This window comes from Ovis aries, chromosome 6 (assembly GCF_016772045.2).
Source record: "Ovis aries strain OAR_USU_Benz2616 breed Rambouillet chromosome 6, ARS-UI_Ramb_v3.0, whole genome shotgun sequence".
Lineage (NCBI taxonomy): Eukaryota > Metazoa > Chordata > Mammalia > Artiodactyla > Bovidae > Ovis > Ovis aries.
In genome coordinates, this window is record NC_056059.1 from 17,552,778 (window position 1) to 17,573,571 (window position 20,794).

The 20,794-nt window shown below is 46.4% G+C and overlaps 2 protein-coding genes across 15 annotated transcripts in view; one reads left to right on the plus strand and one right to left on the minus strand.

The window, feature by feature from the left end:
- LEF1 (lymphoid enhancer binding factor 1) overlaps nucleotides 1-4,400 on the plus strand; it is a 122,295-nt gene extending 117,895 nt beyond the window's left edge. For 8 of the 13 annotated variants that reach the window (XM_042251146.1, XM_042251149.1, XM_042251148.1 and 5 more), the window contains one exon: nucleotides 3,210-4,400. In XM_042251146.1, coding sequence (XP_042107080.1) covers nucleotides 3,210-3,289 — 80 coding nt within the window. In that variant the 3' untranslated portion in view covers nucleotides 3,290-4,400. The remainder of the gene's footprint in view (nucleotides 1-3,209) is intronic. The other 5 variants (XM_042251147.2, XM_042251150.2, XM_004009633.6 and 2 more) reach the window with 1 other exon arrangement.
- An 8,041-nt stretch (nucleotides 4,401-12,441) lies between these two features.
- Nucleotides 12,442-20,794, minus strand: part of HADH (hydroxyacyl-CoA dehydrogenase) — a 43,699-nt gene continuing 35,346 nt past the window's right edge. The window contains exons 6-8 of one of the 2 annotated variants that reach the window (XM_004009637.6): nucleotides 19,747-19,819; nucleotides 14,242-14,358; nucleotides 12,442-13,286 (exon numbers count right to left, since the gene is read on the minus strand). In XM_004009637.6, the coding sequence (XP_004009686.1) occupies nucleotides 13,168-13,286; nucleotides 14,242-14,358; nucleotides 19,747-19,819 (309 nt within the window). In that variant the 3' untranslated portion in view covers nucleotides 12,442-13,167. Of the gene's footprint in view, nucleotides 19,820-20,794 lie in introns of both variants that reach the window. The other variant, XM_060416809.1, reaches the window with a different exon arrangement.

Below are 20,794 nucleotides of genomic sequence, written 5' to 3' on the forward strand. Positions count from 1 at the left end.
CATAACTAAAAACGTTTTAAAGTTCCTGCTCCTTGCTAGGAACATTCGGGAGGGGAAGGATCTCTTACTCCAGCCGCCTTTGTGTGTTCCTCGCCTTTTCTGTACAAGGAGGTGCTGTTACATGAAGGCAAGGCATCGCTCGGCGTGCTGTGCCCGCGTGGCTGCACGTGACCGGGTGGGTCCTCTTCTCCACCTTGGCCTTGCTGATGGGCTTGGTTCCTTGCCCCTTCTGCTGGAGGACAGACTGGGGGTGGTGGGGCCACAGAACCCCAAGGATAAGGGCTGGCAAAGCACTTGGCTTCCAATAAAGGCTGATGTTTGCACTTAAGACATCTCCCCTTTCCCTTTCTTCACATGTTATGAGCCAAGGTCATCTCCCAGACGCAGGTCCGTCTTGAAACTGAGATTTCCCTTTAGCACTTGGGCTCTTAATAAGCAAATCTGTCTGTCTGGGCTCCTGGTTCCATTTGGTCAGCAGGATATTCTGTCAAGATTGGAGTTCAGTCCAGGAGAGAGTGCTGGATTTCAGCTGGATGTGGGGGGAGGGCAGGCACTTTTCTTGTGCCTCCTTCAGGGTCATTCAACAAATGGCCCACATGGTGACTCCTCGCGGAGGGAGCCCAAGCCTGACATGTAAGATGGGACTCCAAGCTCCCTTTGAAGCGGGCACAGTAATTGCAGCTTTGATTGCACTGACTCCGCTGCTGGGTTGGGCTGCACAGGGGCTTGCCTGGCCAGCCCAGCCTCAGCCACAGCCCCCCAGCGAAGCCTTAGATGTGGACGTCTCCAGTCTCCCAAGCCTCATGCCTGTGGTTTCTTGAAAAGAATCTTGATTTGACCTGTTTTATATCTGTAAAGCAACACTTTAAGGCCCCCATTTTTCCCATTTGGGGTAAAATTGGTCTCCCCTGACAACCTTATATTTTAAAGGACCAACCAGGTTCAAATAAGGTGCCCATTTGATAGACAGTTTCTTTATCACTTTATTTAAACACTAATAAAACTATCAGAGCATCCAAGGTGGGAAAGAGTCACTTTTTGATTGGCAGTTGTACAGAGCACCACTAAAACCAGCTTCCCAGGAGGATCCTGGAAGAGGAAACTGTGGTGATAAAACAATGGTGGGGACGTGTGACACTACAGAAAGAACTGGCTTTATTAGGAGATGTCGAAATTCTTTCCAGGGCAGCGACCTTGTGATAAGTGGTCATTCTGGCCAGCCAGGACTGGTAGTGGAGGGGGCAGAAGGCACCTAGGGTGCTGTGAGGTGGGAAGAGGCCAACTCCGTGAGCGGGCGGTGCAGGAGGGCCAGGGCGCCACAGGGCCATGCAGGCTGCCACCCCGTGACTTGAGGGTCAGCCTGGGGCTGGGCTGGGGACAGGTTCCAGCAGCGGGCTGGTGCTTGTGGCTGCTGAGGCCAGTCCTTTCTGAACAGAGCTGGCCTCCCGCTGCTGTGCACTCCTGGCCCAGGGCTGCTCAGCCACTCCTCACCAGCAAGAGCAACCTGGACCTGGCCCTGGGAGTCAGGGGTGCCCAAGCACCTTATACTAGGAATCTGTGGGCAGTGCCTCCACCCCTTGCCCAGGCTCTGCCCCTGTCTCCTTGGAAAGCCAGGCCCTTTGCTGCGCTTCCATCCTCCTGTGTGAAGCATCTGTACTCTGCTCAAACTTTTAAAAACCACAGAGCTGTAGCGTGGTTTTCCTGTTAACTGGGCGAAGGGTAATCTTGCACAAGAGGAGTGGAAATCGTCACTGGAGACCTCGCTGTGTTGAAGGCAGCATTCCTCCCATTGTGCTTTCACTTGTCTGTTCACTAGCCACCCAGATAAACAGTTTCTTCACAGCTGTGATGATGCGTCATCTTGAGGGACTGCACTGGTGCTGGTGGCCGTAATAATAGTGCTAACACGTAGCTGGTAAAAGCCCTAAGCGTAGGGACTCACTGTGCACTCTGCGCTCTGCAAGTCCCTCCAGGGTACTGGCTACGCCCATCCTCACCTCAGCCCACGGCACCGCTCCTCCCGGCTCCTGGGCTACGGCTGCTCTTCTCTGAACAGCACCGTGTGGATTGGAACTCACCATCCTGCGTTTAGTTTCTCATTATTAAACTATTTCAAAGTTCCCTTTTACTTCTCCTCCAAGGTTTCTTTCTACTCAAATAAAAAGCATAAAGGAATGCACTCCACTATTGAGAATTAATTTTTTTTCAAGGAAATGTTTGCTAATAAAAGGGCATTGCAGCACAGACTGTTGAGATTCGTCTGAGCTGCCAGGGGACCAGATGGGGGAGATGACTTCCCTGCAACTGGACGAGGCCGTCTCCCCAGCTGCAAAGGAGGGGCATCGGATGCTCTCCACAGCGGAGCTGAACGTGGGGGTGCTTTTGCTTTCCTTTTCTCTCTGGTTCTGTTGCAGTGTTTTATTTGTAATCACTCTTTGGGTCTAAGATTATTAAAACTTTTGGGATTTAGGGATTATCCTTTCTGTTGCTCTTGTCATTAGCAACATCTTTAAATACTTGTTGAGTGTACAACCCAAGATAATATTAGAGATCCCAGTTGTTATAAAGGGAAAAAAAAAAAGTACTGAGAATTGAAGCCTGACTATTGGAGAAGCTTATGCTCCTCAGACTGAATATGAGCGGAGAGAAGACATCCTGGCCGCATGGCTGCTTGTGGGAATGTAGGGCACTAACTCACTTGAGTGTGCTTTTAGTCTCCTGACAGGGTCACAAAGAGTGTGACACAACCGAGGCGACTCAGCACGCACGCACGCATGCAAAGCCCTACAGTGGCTCCCCACAGTGGACTAGAAAGACCAAACACTCTAGAACGACAGCTCCTTCCCTCAGCTGGCCATTGCCCGCCATTACAGTTCATGTTTGGCCATTCTCTTCTGATGTTTTTCAGATTTATTTTTAAAAACCATGATCCAAAGTATTATGTGTATTTCACATAACTCTGTACATATATATATATACACATATACATGGAACCAAGGTAAACACTTCAGTAAAGTACACTTATTCTCTAACGTAATCTCAGGATTTAGGGCTACCTTAGGGCAATCTGTTTTAGCTATCACCAGATCAACAAAGAGGATTAATTAAATGCAGAGCTCTTAAGACGTGCTGTATGCAGCTGAGGTTCAAAATCTGTAAAGGTCTGTGGCAAATGTGCATTAATAGCATTTTATTTGTTCCTTCTCGAGGTGGAAAACGAAGCTCATTCCCAACATGCAAAGCCAAGGCAGCGACCCCGGGACCTCTCCTGGAGATGGAAGCTTGTTGAAAACCCAGACTGTCTCCACGGCTTGCCCAGTCGACCCCAAAGGAGAAATGACACCAACTTCACCCTGAGGTCACTGCTAAAGACGCTGATCCATAAAGACAATCACTGCCAACCCCCTTTCATCTACTGCAAGAGCCAAGTTCCACAGTAAAGCATATAAGGTTTTTTTTAAAAGAAAAATTAAAAAGCACCTGAGAATGCTAGCAGGCCCTGGGTCAGCTGAGCAGCTTTCCTCCCCCGTCTCCGCTGTGCACTTCCCAGAGCATCCTGCATCCGTATCTGTAACCTTCTGGCAAGGACAGTAACCTGGCTGCTTTCGCCTGCCCCAAGCACCTGAGCACCGGGAGCGGCTGCAGCAGAGCCGCCAGCGTCCCTGCAGGAATGTGGGGAAGAGTTCCCTGTTTCTGGCTTCGTGTTTCTTCTTCTTCTTCTCCTCAAGCTTTTATTTAACAGTGCAAAAAGATCTGTCTTGTTTGCTTTTTTTAAACTTGAACTTTTTTTAAAATTTACACTTCTTTTATTTTTCTTGTATATTTTGCTAGCTATGAGCTTTTTAAGTAAAATTCAAAGATCTGGAACTGTCTGAAATAAAAACGAAATGAAAAGAAGCCTCCTTTTGAGAGAGATCTCGTCTGCTAAGTGGCTTCTCCGTGAATGACCTGTAACAATAGTGGCCTCTCTGTCTTTGTAAGGTGTCTGATAGAGCTAAATAAACATAACAGCCAGTCCACTCTGTGGGTAGCAGTTGGCAGTCCTCTTTATTTTTCTTATGCTCTTTTTTTTTTTTTTTATGGTAAACCTTAACAGATACTTTCAGCAGACCAGTTTGCAGTGAATTTTCATTTCTTTCCTTCTTACCCCCTTGTTGTAAAAAGCCCAGCACTTGAATTGTTATTACTTTAAATGTTCTGTATTTGTATCTGTTTTTATTAGCCAGTTAGTGGGATTTTATGCCAGTTGTTAAAATGAGCATTGATATGTACCCATTTTTTTTAAATAACAAGGCACAGCCTTTGCCCCAAGCTGTCAATCTAACGTTTGTCATTCCAGTTTGAGTTAACGTGCTGAGCATTTTTTAAAAGGAGCTTTGTAATAAAACATTTTAAAAGTTTTTTTTAAAGAGTGAAATTCCTGATGCTCTACAGTTGGTAATGGTGACCTGAATGCACAGGCCAGGCCGGAGCTGGCCAGAACTCGTGACAGAAGGCCTGCCAGCGCAGCCTCCGTGAGGACAGGCCCACGGCTGCCCCGTCCGCAGGCCCTGAGTCCTCAGAGGCCCTGTGTGCGCGGCCTGGACCGCTGCCGCCGCCTCTCACAGGGCTCGGTGTGAGAGTCAGGGCCGCGGGATTCAGGTGGGAGCGATTCCTTCCTCCCTGAGCCCTCAGCACCTCTGCAGATGCCACCACAGTCAGACCCCCTGCTTCTCAAACTGGTCTCCCCCAGTCAGGGATCCCTGTGTCTAACTCCCACTCATCTCCCCAAATCGACAGTTTCCCAACTTGGAGTCCATAATTCTCCCTCCCTTAAGCTTCTGTTATACTGTTATATAGCCTGGTATCAGGTTTAGCAAATCCTACATATTTTAAGTTTAAAACATCAGTATTTCATGATCTTCCACAAAGGCTCCACAATCCATTGAGCTAGTTTGAGAACCACTGACACCACTGGTCTAACTTCAATCTCCTGCTGAAATTCTAGCTCTGTTTCCTTTTTTCAGCCTTCAATACAGCTGGATAACAGCTGGCTACCATACTTGTAATAACCCTCCACATACTGTACTTGAAGATTGCCATTAAATCACCCCTCAAATTTCTCTTCTCCAGGCTAAGTAATCCCAATTCCTTAAACCTTTCATCATTGGTCCTTTAATCATTTTCATTACTATCCTCTGGAACCTCTCCAATTCCTCCTCATTTAGTCCTAAACTTGAACCAGGGGAAAATATCTATTATGTTCAGGGGACCTACTTGTTAAAGGTTTCATATTCATTTGAAATTCTCTCCATTTTCTTAACATACATGAACCAAGTGGTTGTAACTGTTTAAAGCTGCCACTGTGTTCTCTCCAGTTAACTAGAAAATGCTGTAGGAAGTGACACTACTTTGGAGGGAAAAAAAGGAGCAACATATTGTCCCTTCTAAGTTTTAGAAAGAAGCTGATCAGTAGTAAGAGTCTGTCCACCAAGCAAATAGAGCGAGGATACAAGTGAGACTCAAGCCTCAGCCAAAGCCCACTCAAGTCGCCTCTCCTGGGTTCTTCCTCTGCATTTTTATGACACAAAAAATGAATAAATGATATTGAAAGAAATGGCTTGTTTGAATCTCCTGAGCCAGTTGTTTCTTCCACAACTTGGTCCCTCCTAGTTCCTGGATTTCCTTCAGAATAACTTTTCCCAGGTAACTTGGGTGTTCTGGCAGTGCCCACCTTGGCCCATTCTACCCAAATCCTGCTTCTGCAGGCAGGAGAGTGGTCCAGAGTGCCCTGAGAGGCACACACAGACCAGGGCTGCTCTCCTGGGGCATCTGGGCAGAGGGACTCCCTGCTGGGCCCTGCTTCTCTTCAGTCTTGCAGTGATTCTCCCTCCTTCCCGCAGTGAGCTCAGAGCTGGCCTGGGCCAAGAAGGACAGGCCAGCCTTCCTGTGGGGCTCAGCCTTTCTCTTGGGGTTGCGGCTGGTCCTCATGGAGGGTGCTTTCCTCCTGGCTTTAGTTTGTTTGCTTGTAGGGTTTCTAGCAACTGCCTGTTTAGCTGGAAGAAATCTTGAACAGTTTCACTGTCCTAAATGTCACTTTTTTCCTCTGTACTTTGGGCTAAGGTTCCAATAATACAGAAACCTCTGAATAGAGGCCCATGAGCAATAACAAGATGTGTGCATAGGTTTCCTTTTAAAGGAGAGAAGTCACGAGGGAGAGAAGAGAAAACAAATTCCACGTGACATAGTAATTGTACAAATTACTATATCTGCCACAGGATGTTATTTTTCATACATAGAAATTTTAAGAGCTGCCCTGTGAAACCTAGGGATACATACAGATACATGCACACAAGACTTGAACTACTTTTTAATAGAAATTGAATAGACTAACAAAGGTCCATCTAGTCAAAGCTATGGTTTTCCAGTAGTCATGTATGGATGTGAGAGTTGGACTATAAAGAAAGCTTGAGCGCCAAATTGATGCTTTTGAACTGTGGTGTTGGAAAGACTCTTGAGAGTTCCTTGGATAGCAAGGAGATCCAATCAGTCCATCCTAAAGGAGAGCAGTCCTGAATATTCATTGGAAGGACTGATGCTGAAGCTGAACCTCCAGTAGTTTAGCCACCTGATGCAAAGAACCAACTCATTGGAAAAGACCCTGATACTGGGAAAGACTGAAGGCAGGAGGAGAAGGGGATGACAGAGGAGGATGAGATGGTGGGATGGCATGACTGACGCAATGAATATGAGTTTGAGTGAACTCCGGGAGTTGGTGATGGACAGGGAGGCCTGGCATGCTGCAGTCCATAGGGTCACAAAGAGTCAGACACGAGAGCGACTGAACTAAGTTAAGCATCTTAATTCTAATAGAAGAATGTGGTCCTCAGCAGTGTCATAGGCATAGTAAACAGGAGTTAAACACAAATGGTTGATACACTCATTCAGTACCTATTTACTGGGCACTTGCTCCCTAGGAGAATGTTTTTTGCTGTTAGTAAGCTTGTTCACCACCTGCATTTGTTATAACACAGGCATCCTTCTCTTCCAATAGTAAACTTTAAATATCAAGTTCTTATAATGGAAAGAGGTTCACAGTGGGGAAAGCCCAGGTTTGGAGAGCTGGACAGTGTCCTCCAACCTTCAGTTCACACCTCCTCTTGGGCTGGAGAAGACCTCACTGACCTCTAAAGACAGTGAGTGGAAAATGAGAGATGTTCTACACATAAAATAACTAGCAAATTAATTTTCTTTGAATTGCTTCATAATCTATTATTAAACAGGTTTTTTTCCCCCCAATGTAAAAAAATACTTTGTTTTCATCATGCCTATAGCCACAGAACATGGGAACATATTTCTTCTATCCATGGAAGCAGTTAATAACCAGACCTAACTATTCTGTTTTGGACCAAAGACACAGGAAATCCCTACACAAAGGGGACAGAGTCTGGATTTTATTGGGTCATTTACATTGGTATGTTTATTATTTTTCTTTACCTATAATATCTTGAGATTATTATTAACCACCTAAATTAATTTTTCAGAGAAGGCAATGGCAACCCAGTCCAGTACTCTTGCCTGGAAAATCCCATGGATGGAGGAGCCTGGTGGGCTGCAGTCCATGGGGTTGCAAAGAGTCAGACACAACTGAGAGACTTCACTTTCACTTTCATGCATTAGAGAAGGAAATGGCAACCCACTCCAGTGTTCTTGCCTGGAGAATCCCAGGGACGGGGAAGCCTGGTGGGCTGCCGTCTATGGGGTCACACAGAGTCGGACATGACTGAAGCAACTTAGCAGCAGCAGCAAGTTAATTTTTGATCTCCATTAAATACATGGAAAATCTGGCAGGAAATGTATTATTTGCTGAATGGAATGAGAAAACTGCCTACAAACAGACAATCACACAGAAGTTTCTCTTTGTAGTCACAGAGGGATTAGTAGATTAGTCTCTTCTGTTTGTAACTTAATTGTCTCAGGATTTGAACTGAGTAGAATCACTGACTTATGTTCTATACTGCAATCATATTTTCTCCCATCAGGAAAAAGGTATAAAGCAAAGTAAAACAGAGCCTTACACAAAATGCCTGTAGTTCTGACAGGTCCTATCAACCTTGCTCAATTGGAGAAAGGCAACCCACGGTTTTAAAATCTAGCTCACTCTAATGCCCGGTTCTAGCCATCACGCTGTACATAAAGCAAAGCCTGTGCAGTGCTCACGAGGACTTTAAAAAGCCCAGAGGTACCTGCTGAACAACTTCATCTGTTCCCCACATGCCAACATCTAGCACAGACTGTGCCTGCTCCAATTCCAATGGTTCAGTTAGCTGGCATTCTTCCTTCCTCAGTGCCTGATCTCAGAGAGCTCTAACCCATCCAGGCACCGCTTACAAAAATGGCCCATCTTCCAGAAGACCTAAACAGACACTTCTTCAAAGAAATACAGATGGCCAATAGGCAGGCACATGGAAAGATGCTCAACACTGCTAATTAACAAAGAAATACAAATCAAAGCTACAGTGACATACCACCTCACATCACTCAGAATGGCCATCACCAGAAAGTCTACAAATAACTGCCAGAGAGGGTGTGGAGAAAAGGAAACCCTCCTACACAGTTGATAGGAATGCAAGTTGGTGCAGTCACTGTGAAAGATCGTGTGGAGGTTCCTTTAGAAAACAAAAAACAGAATTACCATATGATCCAGCAATCCCACTCCTGGGCATAGATCCAGAAAAAAACTGGATAATTAAAAAATGTACATGCATGCCTATGTTCACAGGAACATTATTCACAATAGCCAAGCCATGGACACAAATGTCCAATGACAGATGAATGGAGAAAGAAGATGCGATACACATATACGGTGGAATACTACTCGGCCAGAAACAGAACAAAATGCCATTTGCAGCAACATGCATGGACTTAGAGATTATACATAATGGAATTCAGAAAGAGAAAAATACTATATGGTATCACTTGCATGTGGAATCTAAAATATAACACAAAGGAACCTATCTAAGAAACAAACCCGCTCAGGGGCAAACAGAATAGACAAGTGGTTGTCAAGGGGAAGGGATGTGGGAGAGGGATGGAGTAGGAGGTTAGGGTTAGGGGATGTAAGATTTTATACAGAGGATGGATAAACAACAAGGTCCCACTGTATAGCACAGAGAACTATATTCAATATTCTATAATAAACCATAATGAAAAAGAATATAAAAAAAGAATGCATATATATAACTGAATCACTTTGCTGTACAGAAATTGTTCAGTCGCCAAGTCGTGCTCAACTCCTTGCAACCCCATAGACCCTGGCCTGCCAGGCTCCTCTGTCCATGGGATTCTCTAGGCAAGAATACTGGAGTGGTTTGCCATGCCCCACTCCAGAGGATCTCCCCAACACAGGGATCCAATCTGAGTCTTCCTACGGCTCTTGCATTGGCAGGGAGGTCCTTCATCACTGGGCCACCTGGGAGCCCACCCCCACCCACCCAAAGGGCAGCAGGTTCTCTCTAAACATCCCCACACACGTTGGTTCTCAGCCTAGGATGTGCGGGCATCCGCTGAAGCTCTGCCAGGTGTGCAGGCTCCCTCTCAGGATGATGGCTTCCTTCCTTCACGCATCACATTTTCCCTGACGCCAGTTAAGCAGGAGTGTCACCTGGGTGCACTCAGGGCGGACAGCCTCTCCCCTGGACGTGGCTGGAGGATGAAAGGCCACAGGACCGAACGGGGCGCGCTCGCTCTGCCCCCCTGACCTGCCCCGAATCCATGCGGTAAGGCAGGCTGCCGCTGTGCCCGCACACTTCCCTGGAACTTCAACACAAGCGGAAAAGCCCTGGAAATCCACCTCCCACGAGCAGGTGGTGAAACCTCCACAGGGCTCCAGAGTTCAGCCCTTCAAACACCGTGACCAGACAGCTTGACTCAAACACGCCTTACTCCCCAGGTCTGTTGGGGACGCTTCTGTTTCCTGTCTTCTAAACCTCATCAGGTTTTCCCTTCCGGCACGTGCTCGCTCGCCTGAGAACAGGCTATGTGTTTCAGGCAGGCACGAGACCTGGCCAACCAGCCCCACCGCAGCCCTGTCCGTGTAAGGCCTGCTCTTTGCTCTGCCTTGCTGACCAGTGGCCTTCGCGTTGCTCCTGTTTGCATGCCCCACTCCAGGGGATCATTGCCCTGGAAATCATTGCCCTGATTTCCATCTCTGTTAGGAGCCTTTTTTCCAGGGTCTTAAATCATCCGCAGTCTATCAAACACAAAACATCTAATACCTAGGAGACAGCCGCCTCACCTGCTCGCTAGATGCTTCCTGCGAGTTTCTTTCCAGGTCAGTTGGAAAAGGTCCGCAACGCCACCCACCGCTTTGGGAAGCACTTCCGGAGCAGCTGCGGAAGTGCCACCACGGCTTCACTTTTACGACTCTCTCTTACTAGACCCGTGGGACTGTTCCCAATCGTCAGCCCACTCCCCCAACGGTAAAAGTTCAGGCTCTCTGTAAGCCTGTAGGTTTGAGGTGAACTGTGGCTTTCTTTCAAATAGGGCGCAGAGGAGGGAGGTGGTAGCAATCCGTCTTTTGAGCCTGGCAGAGAGCTCAACATCTAACATCCATCATCTAATTTCATCTCAGCCACCTCGTGGGACAGGACCCATCATTCTGCCCATTCTGCCAGCTCTCTCCAGAAGACAAGTAACCCCCCCCCCCCCAAGGTTAGGCTGCATAGGTAAAAGAGTGGAGCTTAGCACTAGATCCCAAGTCTGTTTAATTCCAAAGTCCTTGGTGTTAATCATTTATACCAATTAATTCTGCAACAGCCATAGTTGGTCATTTTAAACAAAACATTAAATAGAATTAGATTTTTCTGTCTTTCAGGAGTTAAAATTTGTTCTGCCATAGAAATAAAAACTGTGATTATGAAATATTGAGTTAAAGAACAATTTACACAACCAAATGGGTTGAAAATGCAGCAGTGCTTCCATTGTCCAAAGCATTTTTGATTAATATTTATGTACCATCAATGCCTGTTTACAGGAAAATTGGTTCCACAAAATTACAGCCACACCTTGTATTTTGGTAAGACTTAATTGGTTACTTAGATTGAAATGTTAAAGGGATTAAAATCAAAGTGGGTCAAGACAAAAGCTTGTTTCAAAGTGTGAAAAGTGTAATTTGCAAACTATGGAAGTGTAACTAGTGTATGTTGTTTAGGTGGTGACTATACAGTTTCTGGTCCTGATTTGAAAGCAGAGGACCTAACTGACCACAAAGACCCTTCTCCCCTCGCAGCCCTTGGCAGGCAGTAGCTGTGCTCACCTAAGAAAGCAGACACTGGAGCACGGGGCTGAGAAAGCCACTCTCCACTCGGGTGTGTAAGAAGACGTTCACAATTCTTTCCCAGACACAGACATGACACATGCAAGAGTATTTTTGTAATAACAAAATATTCAGAGGCTAAGAGCACATGGAGAAACCTCAGCCAGGGAAAGGTGGCTGCAACCCTTCACCCTCACCCCGGGCAAGCTGACGGCCACATCACTGAGTTTGCTCTTTCCTGGAATCCAGTGGTCAAGAGTGAGCCCTGCCATTTCCAGGATGAGGGCCCACATCCTGTGGGCAGTCCAGTCAGAGAATGAGAAGGAAAGGAAGCCCCTCCTAAGCCTGGGGCTCCTGTCAAAGGTCAGGAGCCAGCCTGAGTGTGCAGGGGGCTGTCAGACCACAGGGTAACCTTAAGTAATGGAAATGGTGATGGTGTCACAGGTGCTTCCTTTTTTTCGTTAGGAAATATAAGAATAACCTACAAGTTTCCTAAACCAGGTTCTGTGTGTGGTAGAAATGTATGCATATGGTTATTTTTCCATTATGCTCTAGTTAGATTCAAGTAAAAAAATTTAATAAGCTCCCCTTTATCCATCATGAAATGGGTGGAGGACAATCTTAACCATGAGCACCATGACCAAGAATTCCAAACAAGGATGCCCATTTTAGCGACAGTACTGTAAGGAAGTCTGGATTTGAAATTTTCAAATTTGCTATGTTATATTTTATCGAAACCTAGTTCTAATCCTGACTGTCACAAAACTTCTGGTCACCTTGAGCACATCTCATCAGCTCTCTGTTAAAGAGGCCACTGGACCTCAGGGTTTCTGATGTCTTTCCAGCCTCAAAATTCTATCTTGGAAGACACTTTCTCAAGCCAATGATTAAAAGAAGCTTATGTTACACTGTTTCTTTTTGTTGGCAAAGAAGAAACAGATGTTCCTTAAAAACTGGTTTTTGTGCCTTTATTACTGCTTTCCTGGTAAGAAATCTGGAGTGACAGCTACAGGCAGGCTGTACATAAACACCTTCTCTGGCCACTCCTCCCTCACCATTACCACTCAAAAAAGTGACTACAGGCCAAAGACAGCACAGCTTCCACCTAAATTACCAGCCTTTACTTTTATAACCATTTAAACAAATTATGATTTTAAATTATACATGTTTATTTCAATTTAAATTTTCACAGATTAAAAAAACTGCATTTTATTAGAGTCAATTTGCAGCAATGATTTCTCATGGGGAAAAAAAAAGAGAGACAGACAATAATCATTCAGATTTCAGATGTGAACAAAACATCTTCCTGCACTTGGAGATATTCCCACTAATCCAGCAGCAACATCTCAATGAAGAGTTGAATTAAGACATGATACCTGACATCATGCCCAAAGGAGGGTAAGGCTTGAGGCTGCAGGCAGTAGATAACCCGGTAAACACAAGAGGCAGGTGCTGCCTCGCAGCCCTCCACAGACACAACACAGTGTGTCAGTGGCTGGAGACTTTCCCGTGTGGTAACAATGGACACAGGATGCTCTCGTTACAAGTAAACGAATTCAGGTTCTGGTAACTGTTCATGAAAACAACAGGTTCAAAAGAAATGTCTGCTCCAAGGCACCAGGGTGTAAAGCTTTTTAGAAGATACACAGAAATGAACAGACTGAAAAAGGGAAAGGGAATTAGTTTCTCAATGGAGAAATCTGCTATTACTCTAACTCTTGTAAATGATTACTTCAGATAGATTACAATCAAAACGTACATCGAATAGATCGTGCTGTGGGAGGAACATCTGACCAAAGACCATTCCCGTGGGCACTTGGGGAGCTGCTGGTATGTGCTTACGGGGCCTCATCCTCGAGCCAGACAGCTGCTCACTTGTATTTGTAAAATCCTTCTCCAGACTTCTTGCCAAACTTTTTCTCTGCTACCAGCTTATCCAGGGATGGGCAGGGCTGAAACAGGGGGTTCTTTGAGTCCATTTCATGCCAACCTATTGAGAGAAGGAAAAAGAGCTTAGGATGAAGTGCTGGGTTTATCTTACATCTCAGCATTCCCAGGGTGAGCATGCTGGCCGGAGTTGCATGAGTGAGGCCCATGGGCCTCTCCCACATCAGAGTAGGAACCCTTCTCCCCACGCTCTGCCTCCAGACTCGCAGAGGCAGAGGGAAGGCTGAACGTGAGCCTCAAAGCAGGGCTGCACCACTGGGCCATGTCTTGCTTGAGGCCCAGCTCTCCCATGGCCCTTCTGTTCATCCAGTCCCTTCATGGAAATAGCTGATGCCAAAGGTGATCTGGTTAATCTGTTAATCTGGTGCCTGGACACCAGTGACACAGTGAAACGACTTCAGGCATGTTAAAAATCTGAATTTGCTGCTACTGGTATTTCATATCCTCATAAAGTTCTTGCTTCCACTAGAACCTCCCCTTGCTCCTTCCTATAGGTATTCTTCGTACAACTTGGTACTATGAGCTACATTCAACTTTAGTAGCCACTACAGTAAAATGAATACACATTTTAAAATGGTTCTGCATCTTGAATGCAGTGGTTACACAGATCAGCATACCTGACAGAATGACTGTGTAGCAACGCCAATTTCCTGGCTCTGCTAAGGTACTGTGGCTGCTATATGACATGCAACCCTGAGGGGAAACTAGGTAAAGGGGTACACAGGCCCTGTCTGTGCTGTATTTCACTGAATGTGGGACTTCCTATGAATTTATAATTCTTTCAAAACAAAAGATGTTTTAAAAAGTTGCCTTATGTGACTAAGCAGCCATATTTTCCCTTCAGTCATGTTACTTGAATCTTTCAGCTGGTGGGACAGGACTTTGGAAGGTCTACTAAGGCTCCTTATCTATTTAAATAGGCATTTAATTTAATTCACTGCTGAAAGAGACTACCTCAACTCAACTCAAGACAGACAACAGAGAATTCCAATTCTTACCATCTAGGATGAACTTCGTAGTATCCAGCCCAACATAATCGAGAAGCTCAAATGGACCCATGGGGTACCCGGCGCCCAGCTTCATAGCCGTGTCGATGTCCTCCTTGGATGCTTCACCTAAGCAGCAGAGGGCAGCACTGAGCCACCACCACCCTTCCCATGGCCACCCTGCCAGTGCTTAGTCCCTGAATTACTAGTGTTCTACGTATCATGCACATTCAAGACAGTTCTGGAGTCAGGATTTCCGGCTTGGGTAAGATTTTTCTAAGAGGTCACAAGATTTTCAAAGCTACTACATGAAGCTACTCTGTGAGGTAAATTCTCAAGCACTACCATTCTGTTCGTGGAGAAAGAAGGCCTCAGAGGCCGGGAAACATTAGTTACTTTCTAATGGATTGGGATTCTCCTTCTCTGGAATAACTTACTAAAAGTCCTTTAAAGCTACAGCATGTTTGTGATTGATAAAGGGACTTATTTTTAAAAAAGGAAACAATGAAGCTATATGTTTTTCTATGTATTGTATATATGATTTTCTTTTTTACCTTTCTTGGTTTTGTAAATATTGAGTCATTCCTTTGAAATCCCATGCATATAAACTCTTCAGTCAAGATTATGTTTAAAAAAAAGCCCAAACCTGATTTAGAACTGCCACTCAAGTTTGAAAGTGTGTTGAGGAAACTAAGACAAGAACCAAAGTGCTTTTTCCGTGGAATATTATCCTTCACATAATGTCTGTGGACCAGAGGTCTTTATAGAGAGCAACCTGTCCCCTTTCTCCAAAATCAGGAACACAACTAGCCTGTAACAAGTGTCTATGTAGAATTTTGTTCCAAAGCATAAAGAAATGGTCAGTTAAAACAAAGCTAAATTTAAAAAGTGATTAAAAAACTTAAGAAAGGACGTCACAACCTAAATATTTCAGATATTTTAGGCATGAGGAACAAGAACTACTTAAACATGCATAAAGGTTCTATTTTTAAAAGCATATGAAGTACTAAAATAATGCCAAAGGCTTTCAAGGTGGTTCAAGATGATTAAAATACCAACCAATTATTTCTCCTGGGTGACTTTATAGGTACTCCTCTGATTAGTCAACCAGAGGTTCCTGAGAATGATTTGAGTTTCAGGTCAGAAGAGAGCAAAAATGATCACACAGACATTAGCCTTATCAGGCAGCCTCACTCTTTCATTCAACTTCTGTTTAATATCTGTTATGTATCAGGCACCAGAGACTTGGAGTGAAACAAGACAAGCACTGCAGTGTTCATAATCTAATGGGAGGATTCAGATGTACAAACCAAAACTTTCATCTAACAAGTGCTGAAGATTCAGGAAGATTCACATGGCTATGTGGGCAAAGATGGAGAGGTTTACTCACAATGCTATGACTTCACCAAAACCACCACCCAGGCAGGGTCCTGATGGTCCTGAAGAGAATCCCCAGGGAAGAGCGGGCAGGGAAGGGCATTCCAGGCAGCAAGAACAGCATGTGCAAAGCAGGAATGAGAAAGCACATGGCAGCTGATAAGAGTCTGCTGAGAGGATTTCATTAGGCTCCCAGGCTTCTGCGGTGCAGAGGCCAAGTGCTGAAGCAAGCCTAGCATGCTCCTGAGGCTCGCTCCTGCTGCTCCTTGCACTGGGATCCTGTCAACATCTGCAGACCTCTGCTCAGGTGTCAGAGCATCAGACTCCCCTCCTCTCTGCACATAACCTAAGAACTATCAAGACTCCAGGCCAGGACTCCTGCCACCCCCTAGACTGTATATTTACCTTTCTCAAGGATTACTGGTCATAACCTAACATGTTATCTATTGGTTCACTCGCTATAGGCTGTCTCCCCTTATTAGAATATCAGCTTCCTGTGGATAGAAATCTCATAGCATAATGGTTCCAACTTACCTTAAAGCCATTTAATCAAATCAATATTCAGGAGAGACAATAAACCCTAGAGTCAAGACTGTTATCCTAGATTCAGAGACTCACTTGACTATTTCTAAAAAATAATATGAAGACATAGCACATCATGGGAAAAAAGTCTGAACAGTTTCACAAAGTCAGCACAATTCTAAAAACTCTGTTCTGAGTAAGAGAGTAAAAGGCGGGGGGCGGGGGAAGAGAGAGAAATATATAATAGAGACTAGAATGCCAAGTGGGAGTTAAACATGGTATCATGCTTTAGATCATTAATTCCTAATCTTTAGTCAAGCACTTAAAATCTGATACCTTCTCCAAAGAAAATGTGCATACACACGAAATTCTGCATCAACCTTAGAAGGCTGAAAGCCGCCCGCCCCTCCCCCCGCCCCCCATCCCCTAAATCTCGACAACAAAGAGCATCCTCAGTGAACTCCAGCTCTTCTACAGGCCTGGGAACTGCGGACCTGCCCGAATAAGCTTCTTCTGCTGACTCATCAGCACCACCTACCAACCATTCTTGGCTAAACAACAAACCATGGTCACGGGCAACAGGATCAGAATCAGCGCAGCCACCATTCCTTTATCCATCAACAGCTACCTAAAGCCTGGCTTACACACACACTTTGGAAGTATGAAGATGAGGACCCAAACACTGAAAACGGAGCACAGCAGAAGGAAGATGTGTGCCATACGGCAGGCACGTGCCCTGAAGCAGAAGCAAAGCATAGAGTTAGGACAATGACAAAGATTACATCCAGCTTGGAGCAAGCACTGGGGACGGTCCAGTGGGGCCTTGAGAGAAGGTGGGAGTAAGGTGTGAGGCGAGACAAGAAGGCAGAGGGTGAGGAGAAAGGCGGCTCCCTGGCGAGGACACTTATCCGGTAGGCTCCGATGGAACCACTGAACGTGTCCCGAGCACGGCAGGGACACTGTGAGCAGGATGTCACACGGTGACTGGGGGACAGGCTCGTGACACTCCCAGGCGTCACCCAAGAAAAGCTAACCATGCAGTGCAGCACCCTGCCAGAGCTGACTCTGACCCGTCAGTGGCATCCGATAGCAGGTGCTGTCTGCTGCAGCCACCAGCCTGCTCAGGTCTACAGAGAGGGCCCTGGCCCTGGCCCCAGGGACGAGATTATCGTGGGAATGCCGACAGCACCAGGCGTGAAGACAGAGGCTGCAAGGCACTGGGGAGGAAGGCCTGACCCGGAAGCAAGGAGGCTCACAGCCGGTGAGCATGGGGAGGGGCAGTGGCGTGCCCGAGACCCCATGGACGGTTGGCAGAGGCACTGCTAAGGGCCTGTGGACTCTGAAAGCTGTTCAGCTGCCCAGGAGGCCCGAGTGGACAGTGATGGAGCAGATTCTCTGCTCTAACACCCCACACATCCTTCCGATGACCCCCTACCGCTCAAAGCAGCACTCCGCCCCCTTGTCTCAGAGGCATGCTCACCTCAGGTATATCAAGTATTTGTTATGTGCCCTAAATTCACAATGAAACCCTACTGCCTAAATACAGTGGTGTAAGGAGGTGGGACCTTGTAGGGATTGGAAGAGTCACGGGGCTGGAGCTCGCAGAGCTCTTCCCAGAGTCACAGGAGAGCTGGCTTCCTCGCTCCACTCTCTGCAATGTGAGGACACGAGAAGTCAGCGGTCTGCAGCCAGAGGAGGGCTCTCACCAGACACTCGATCGTGCTGGCACCCTAGACTTGGACTACTGTCTCTAGAAACGCGAGAAATAAACTGTGGTCATTTATATGCCAGCCAGTCTATATCGCTATTTTTTTTAAGAGCACATAAGCTGACCAAAATAATGTCATACAGAGAAGTTCTCCACCATGAGTTTGGAAAGGGGTGGGCTAAGCTGCCTTCATGGTCCAACTCTGCTGCCGTGCAGAAACGGAATGCACTGTCCCCTCACCCTTCTGGACAACACAATATTGAGGAGAGCAGTTTAGAAAAGACACAAGGTAAGTGCGAATCCCTTGTTGCCTGACGAGCCGCACTAAAGGCAGGCTGACTGGCAGAGGGAGACGAGATGACAGGTGGGGAGTCAAGAGACAAATGAACAGACATGGCAGGTGAAGGAGGATAATCCAAAACACTTTCAGATTTCAAAGTAGAACGGAGGTAGCTCAGTCAGTCGCTCCAAGCAGGGGAGTGCAGATGGGACGGCAGGCGGGCATGTGAGCACACCTGCCGCTGGCAGAACCCTGAGGTGGCAGAAGGGACACAGTAAGAAGCCTGAGGCCGAGGAGTCCAGACCCCAGTGTGGCTTTCCAGGAAATAGCACCCACCCACTCATAATACTCAGCACCTTCAGGACACTGAAGCAGCACCAAGGGCAAAGTAAGAGCACTTCCCCTGTGGGGTCAGATCCCCTGCCCAGTTTCATCTCCCAGGTGGCTAGTGATGCTGAAGGTCAAAGGGACTCCATCTGTACAGAAAAGGACCACTGCTGATGGGAGGAAAGCGGAAGACAGGAAAGTGACTTTCAACTTACAGCCTGACACGCAGTTCAGGTGAAAATATATCAAAACTGACAGTATGTGTCAGTGAGAAGAACACCATTAAGAGGTGGATCACCCATATGCTATATTCTAAAACATTACATTACCAAGAAAACCCCTGTCTTTCAAAGTAGGGCAAAACGCTTCATGCTGTCTTTGAGGTGTAATTAGATGTATTTGTTGATAGAGAAACACAGAAGTGTTGGTTTGATCTAGAAGCAAGAGTGAGGCAAATGCCTCCATAGAACACAGAGAAAAGTTTTAATATTTAAAGCAGATTTTGAGGAAGCAAATATGCTTTCATCTCTCTGGAAGAGCTGGTATAAATGTTTTGTTTCAAAAATGACATTCTCAGGAGCAAGCATTTGTGAATGAAGTAACTGAAAACAATTACAGTTGCTTTTCATTCAGTCCTATTAAGGCCTATTTGCCTTTGAAGCAGAGATGAAACAATTACCTTTCCATAAATGCCTTAGGGAAGGTAGGCAGGAAGATACATGACATTTTCTAACCTTGGATCATGTCCCAAGTCTATTTCTACAACAGGGAAAATCATTCTTTGTCAATCTACCAGTATTGACGAAAAACCATTTTAGACCATTCTTAAGGTTAAAAAAAAAAAAAAAAGCATCATAATATCATTCAGTAAGGACGGACACCACTGTCAGAAACATTCCTTGTCACATTACAATCTTGTTACTAATTTCCCATCTCCTGTCACAATTTTACAACCTTAGGGAATTTTAAAGGTTCCCTGGCCCAGTGATTTTTATACCGCTGTCATTGTTTTAAGCAATAAACCTCTTAGCCAGAGACCCAGGATATAAACCCGCGCTGGCCTATGACTGCTCTGGCTGAGACTGTAGCTGGAGGTGGCCGAGTGGGAAGTCCCCAGAGTCACCCCAGAAGTCTCCAAGGGAGTCAAGTGGGTCCTGGGAACACAGTGACAAAGGCACCGGGCTCAGGTGAGGCTGATTCACAGGAGTCCGCGAACAGAGGCTGCTCCCCGGCCCCACAGGGCCCAGCCCTTCCCACAGGAGCCCTACAGGCCTGCTGCTCCCGGCCGGGCGGGGACAGCTACCTCGCTCACACAGCCTGACTGCTTCCATGAGGTACGGCACCAGAAGACGGTTCACGATGAACCCAGGCGTGTCCTGTCAGAGCAGAGAGAAAAACAGACAAGTGAATTCTGTGAACTTCATCTTTACGTAGAGTCACCAGCTCACTCCTCACCCTGGATTATCACACACATTTATCAAGCTATACATTTTCAGTGTTTCAAAGCGCCAAGACAGCCTCGCGTCTATGCCACATGACGATTTAACCAACTATTACAGTAACCAGAAGCCCCTACTGCACAGGTCCTAAGAGGAGTAAAGGCAGAGCCAGGGGTCCACTACAAAGAGCACAGCTGTGGGAGTGGGCGGATCTGGGCTCAGGTTCGAACACTCTTTGACCTTGCATCATTCTGAAACTCAGTTTCATCATCTGTGAAATGGGAGCAGTAATTTCTACCTCACTAGTTGTGAAGATAAATGAAAGCACATAAAATGCTGCGCATAGAGCATTATTATGCTCCCCTCAAACAGCAGGCCCTTTACTCCTCTCCTCTCCTGCATTTCTTAACAAGTCTAGAAAAATCACACTCCCTCCTGAACGCACCTCAGGAACACAACTTCCCAGCTGTTGAGGATTTCCTCAGGCTCTTTCCTATGTGCACTCCGGCGCTGGGCACAGGACTCTGGAGCTGGGGACAGGGCCCGGGACAAACTAGCAGGTCCCAACACACCGAGGGCCTCTCCCTGCTCACCGACCAAGACTCCTCCCCGGAAGACCCCTTTCTTCGTTTCCCTCCTCACTCCAACACTTAGCCGTCTCTCCTGGAGGGATGGCGGGAATGCGGATTCTGTCTGCTGAGCTCTCCTGGGAGCCTGTGGGGCAGGCTCGCTTGGCAACTTTTCGGTGATTTTTAATGGGAAGTTGATTTCCACTAGGTAAACAGAGTCCCCCTCTTTTAACAGAAGGCTGTGACCCTCCCTCAGGAAAAAACCCTCACCCTGGCCCAGGCTGTGAGTCCCGTTTCAAGCACACACTGGGCACTCCATAAACATCTGAACAGAGGTGCCCAG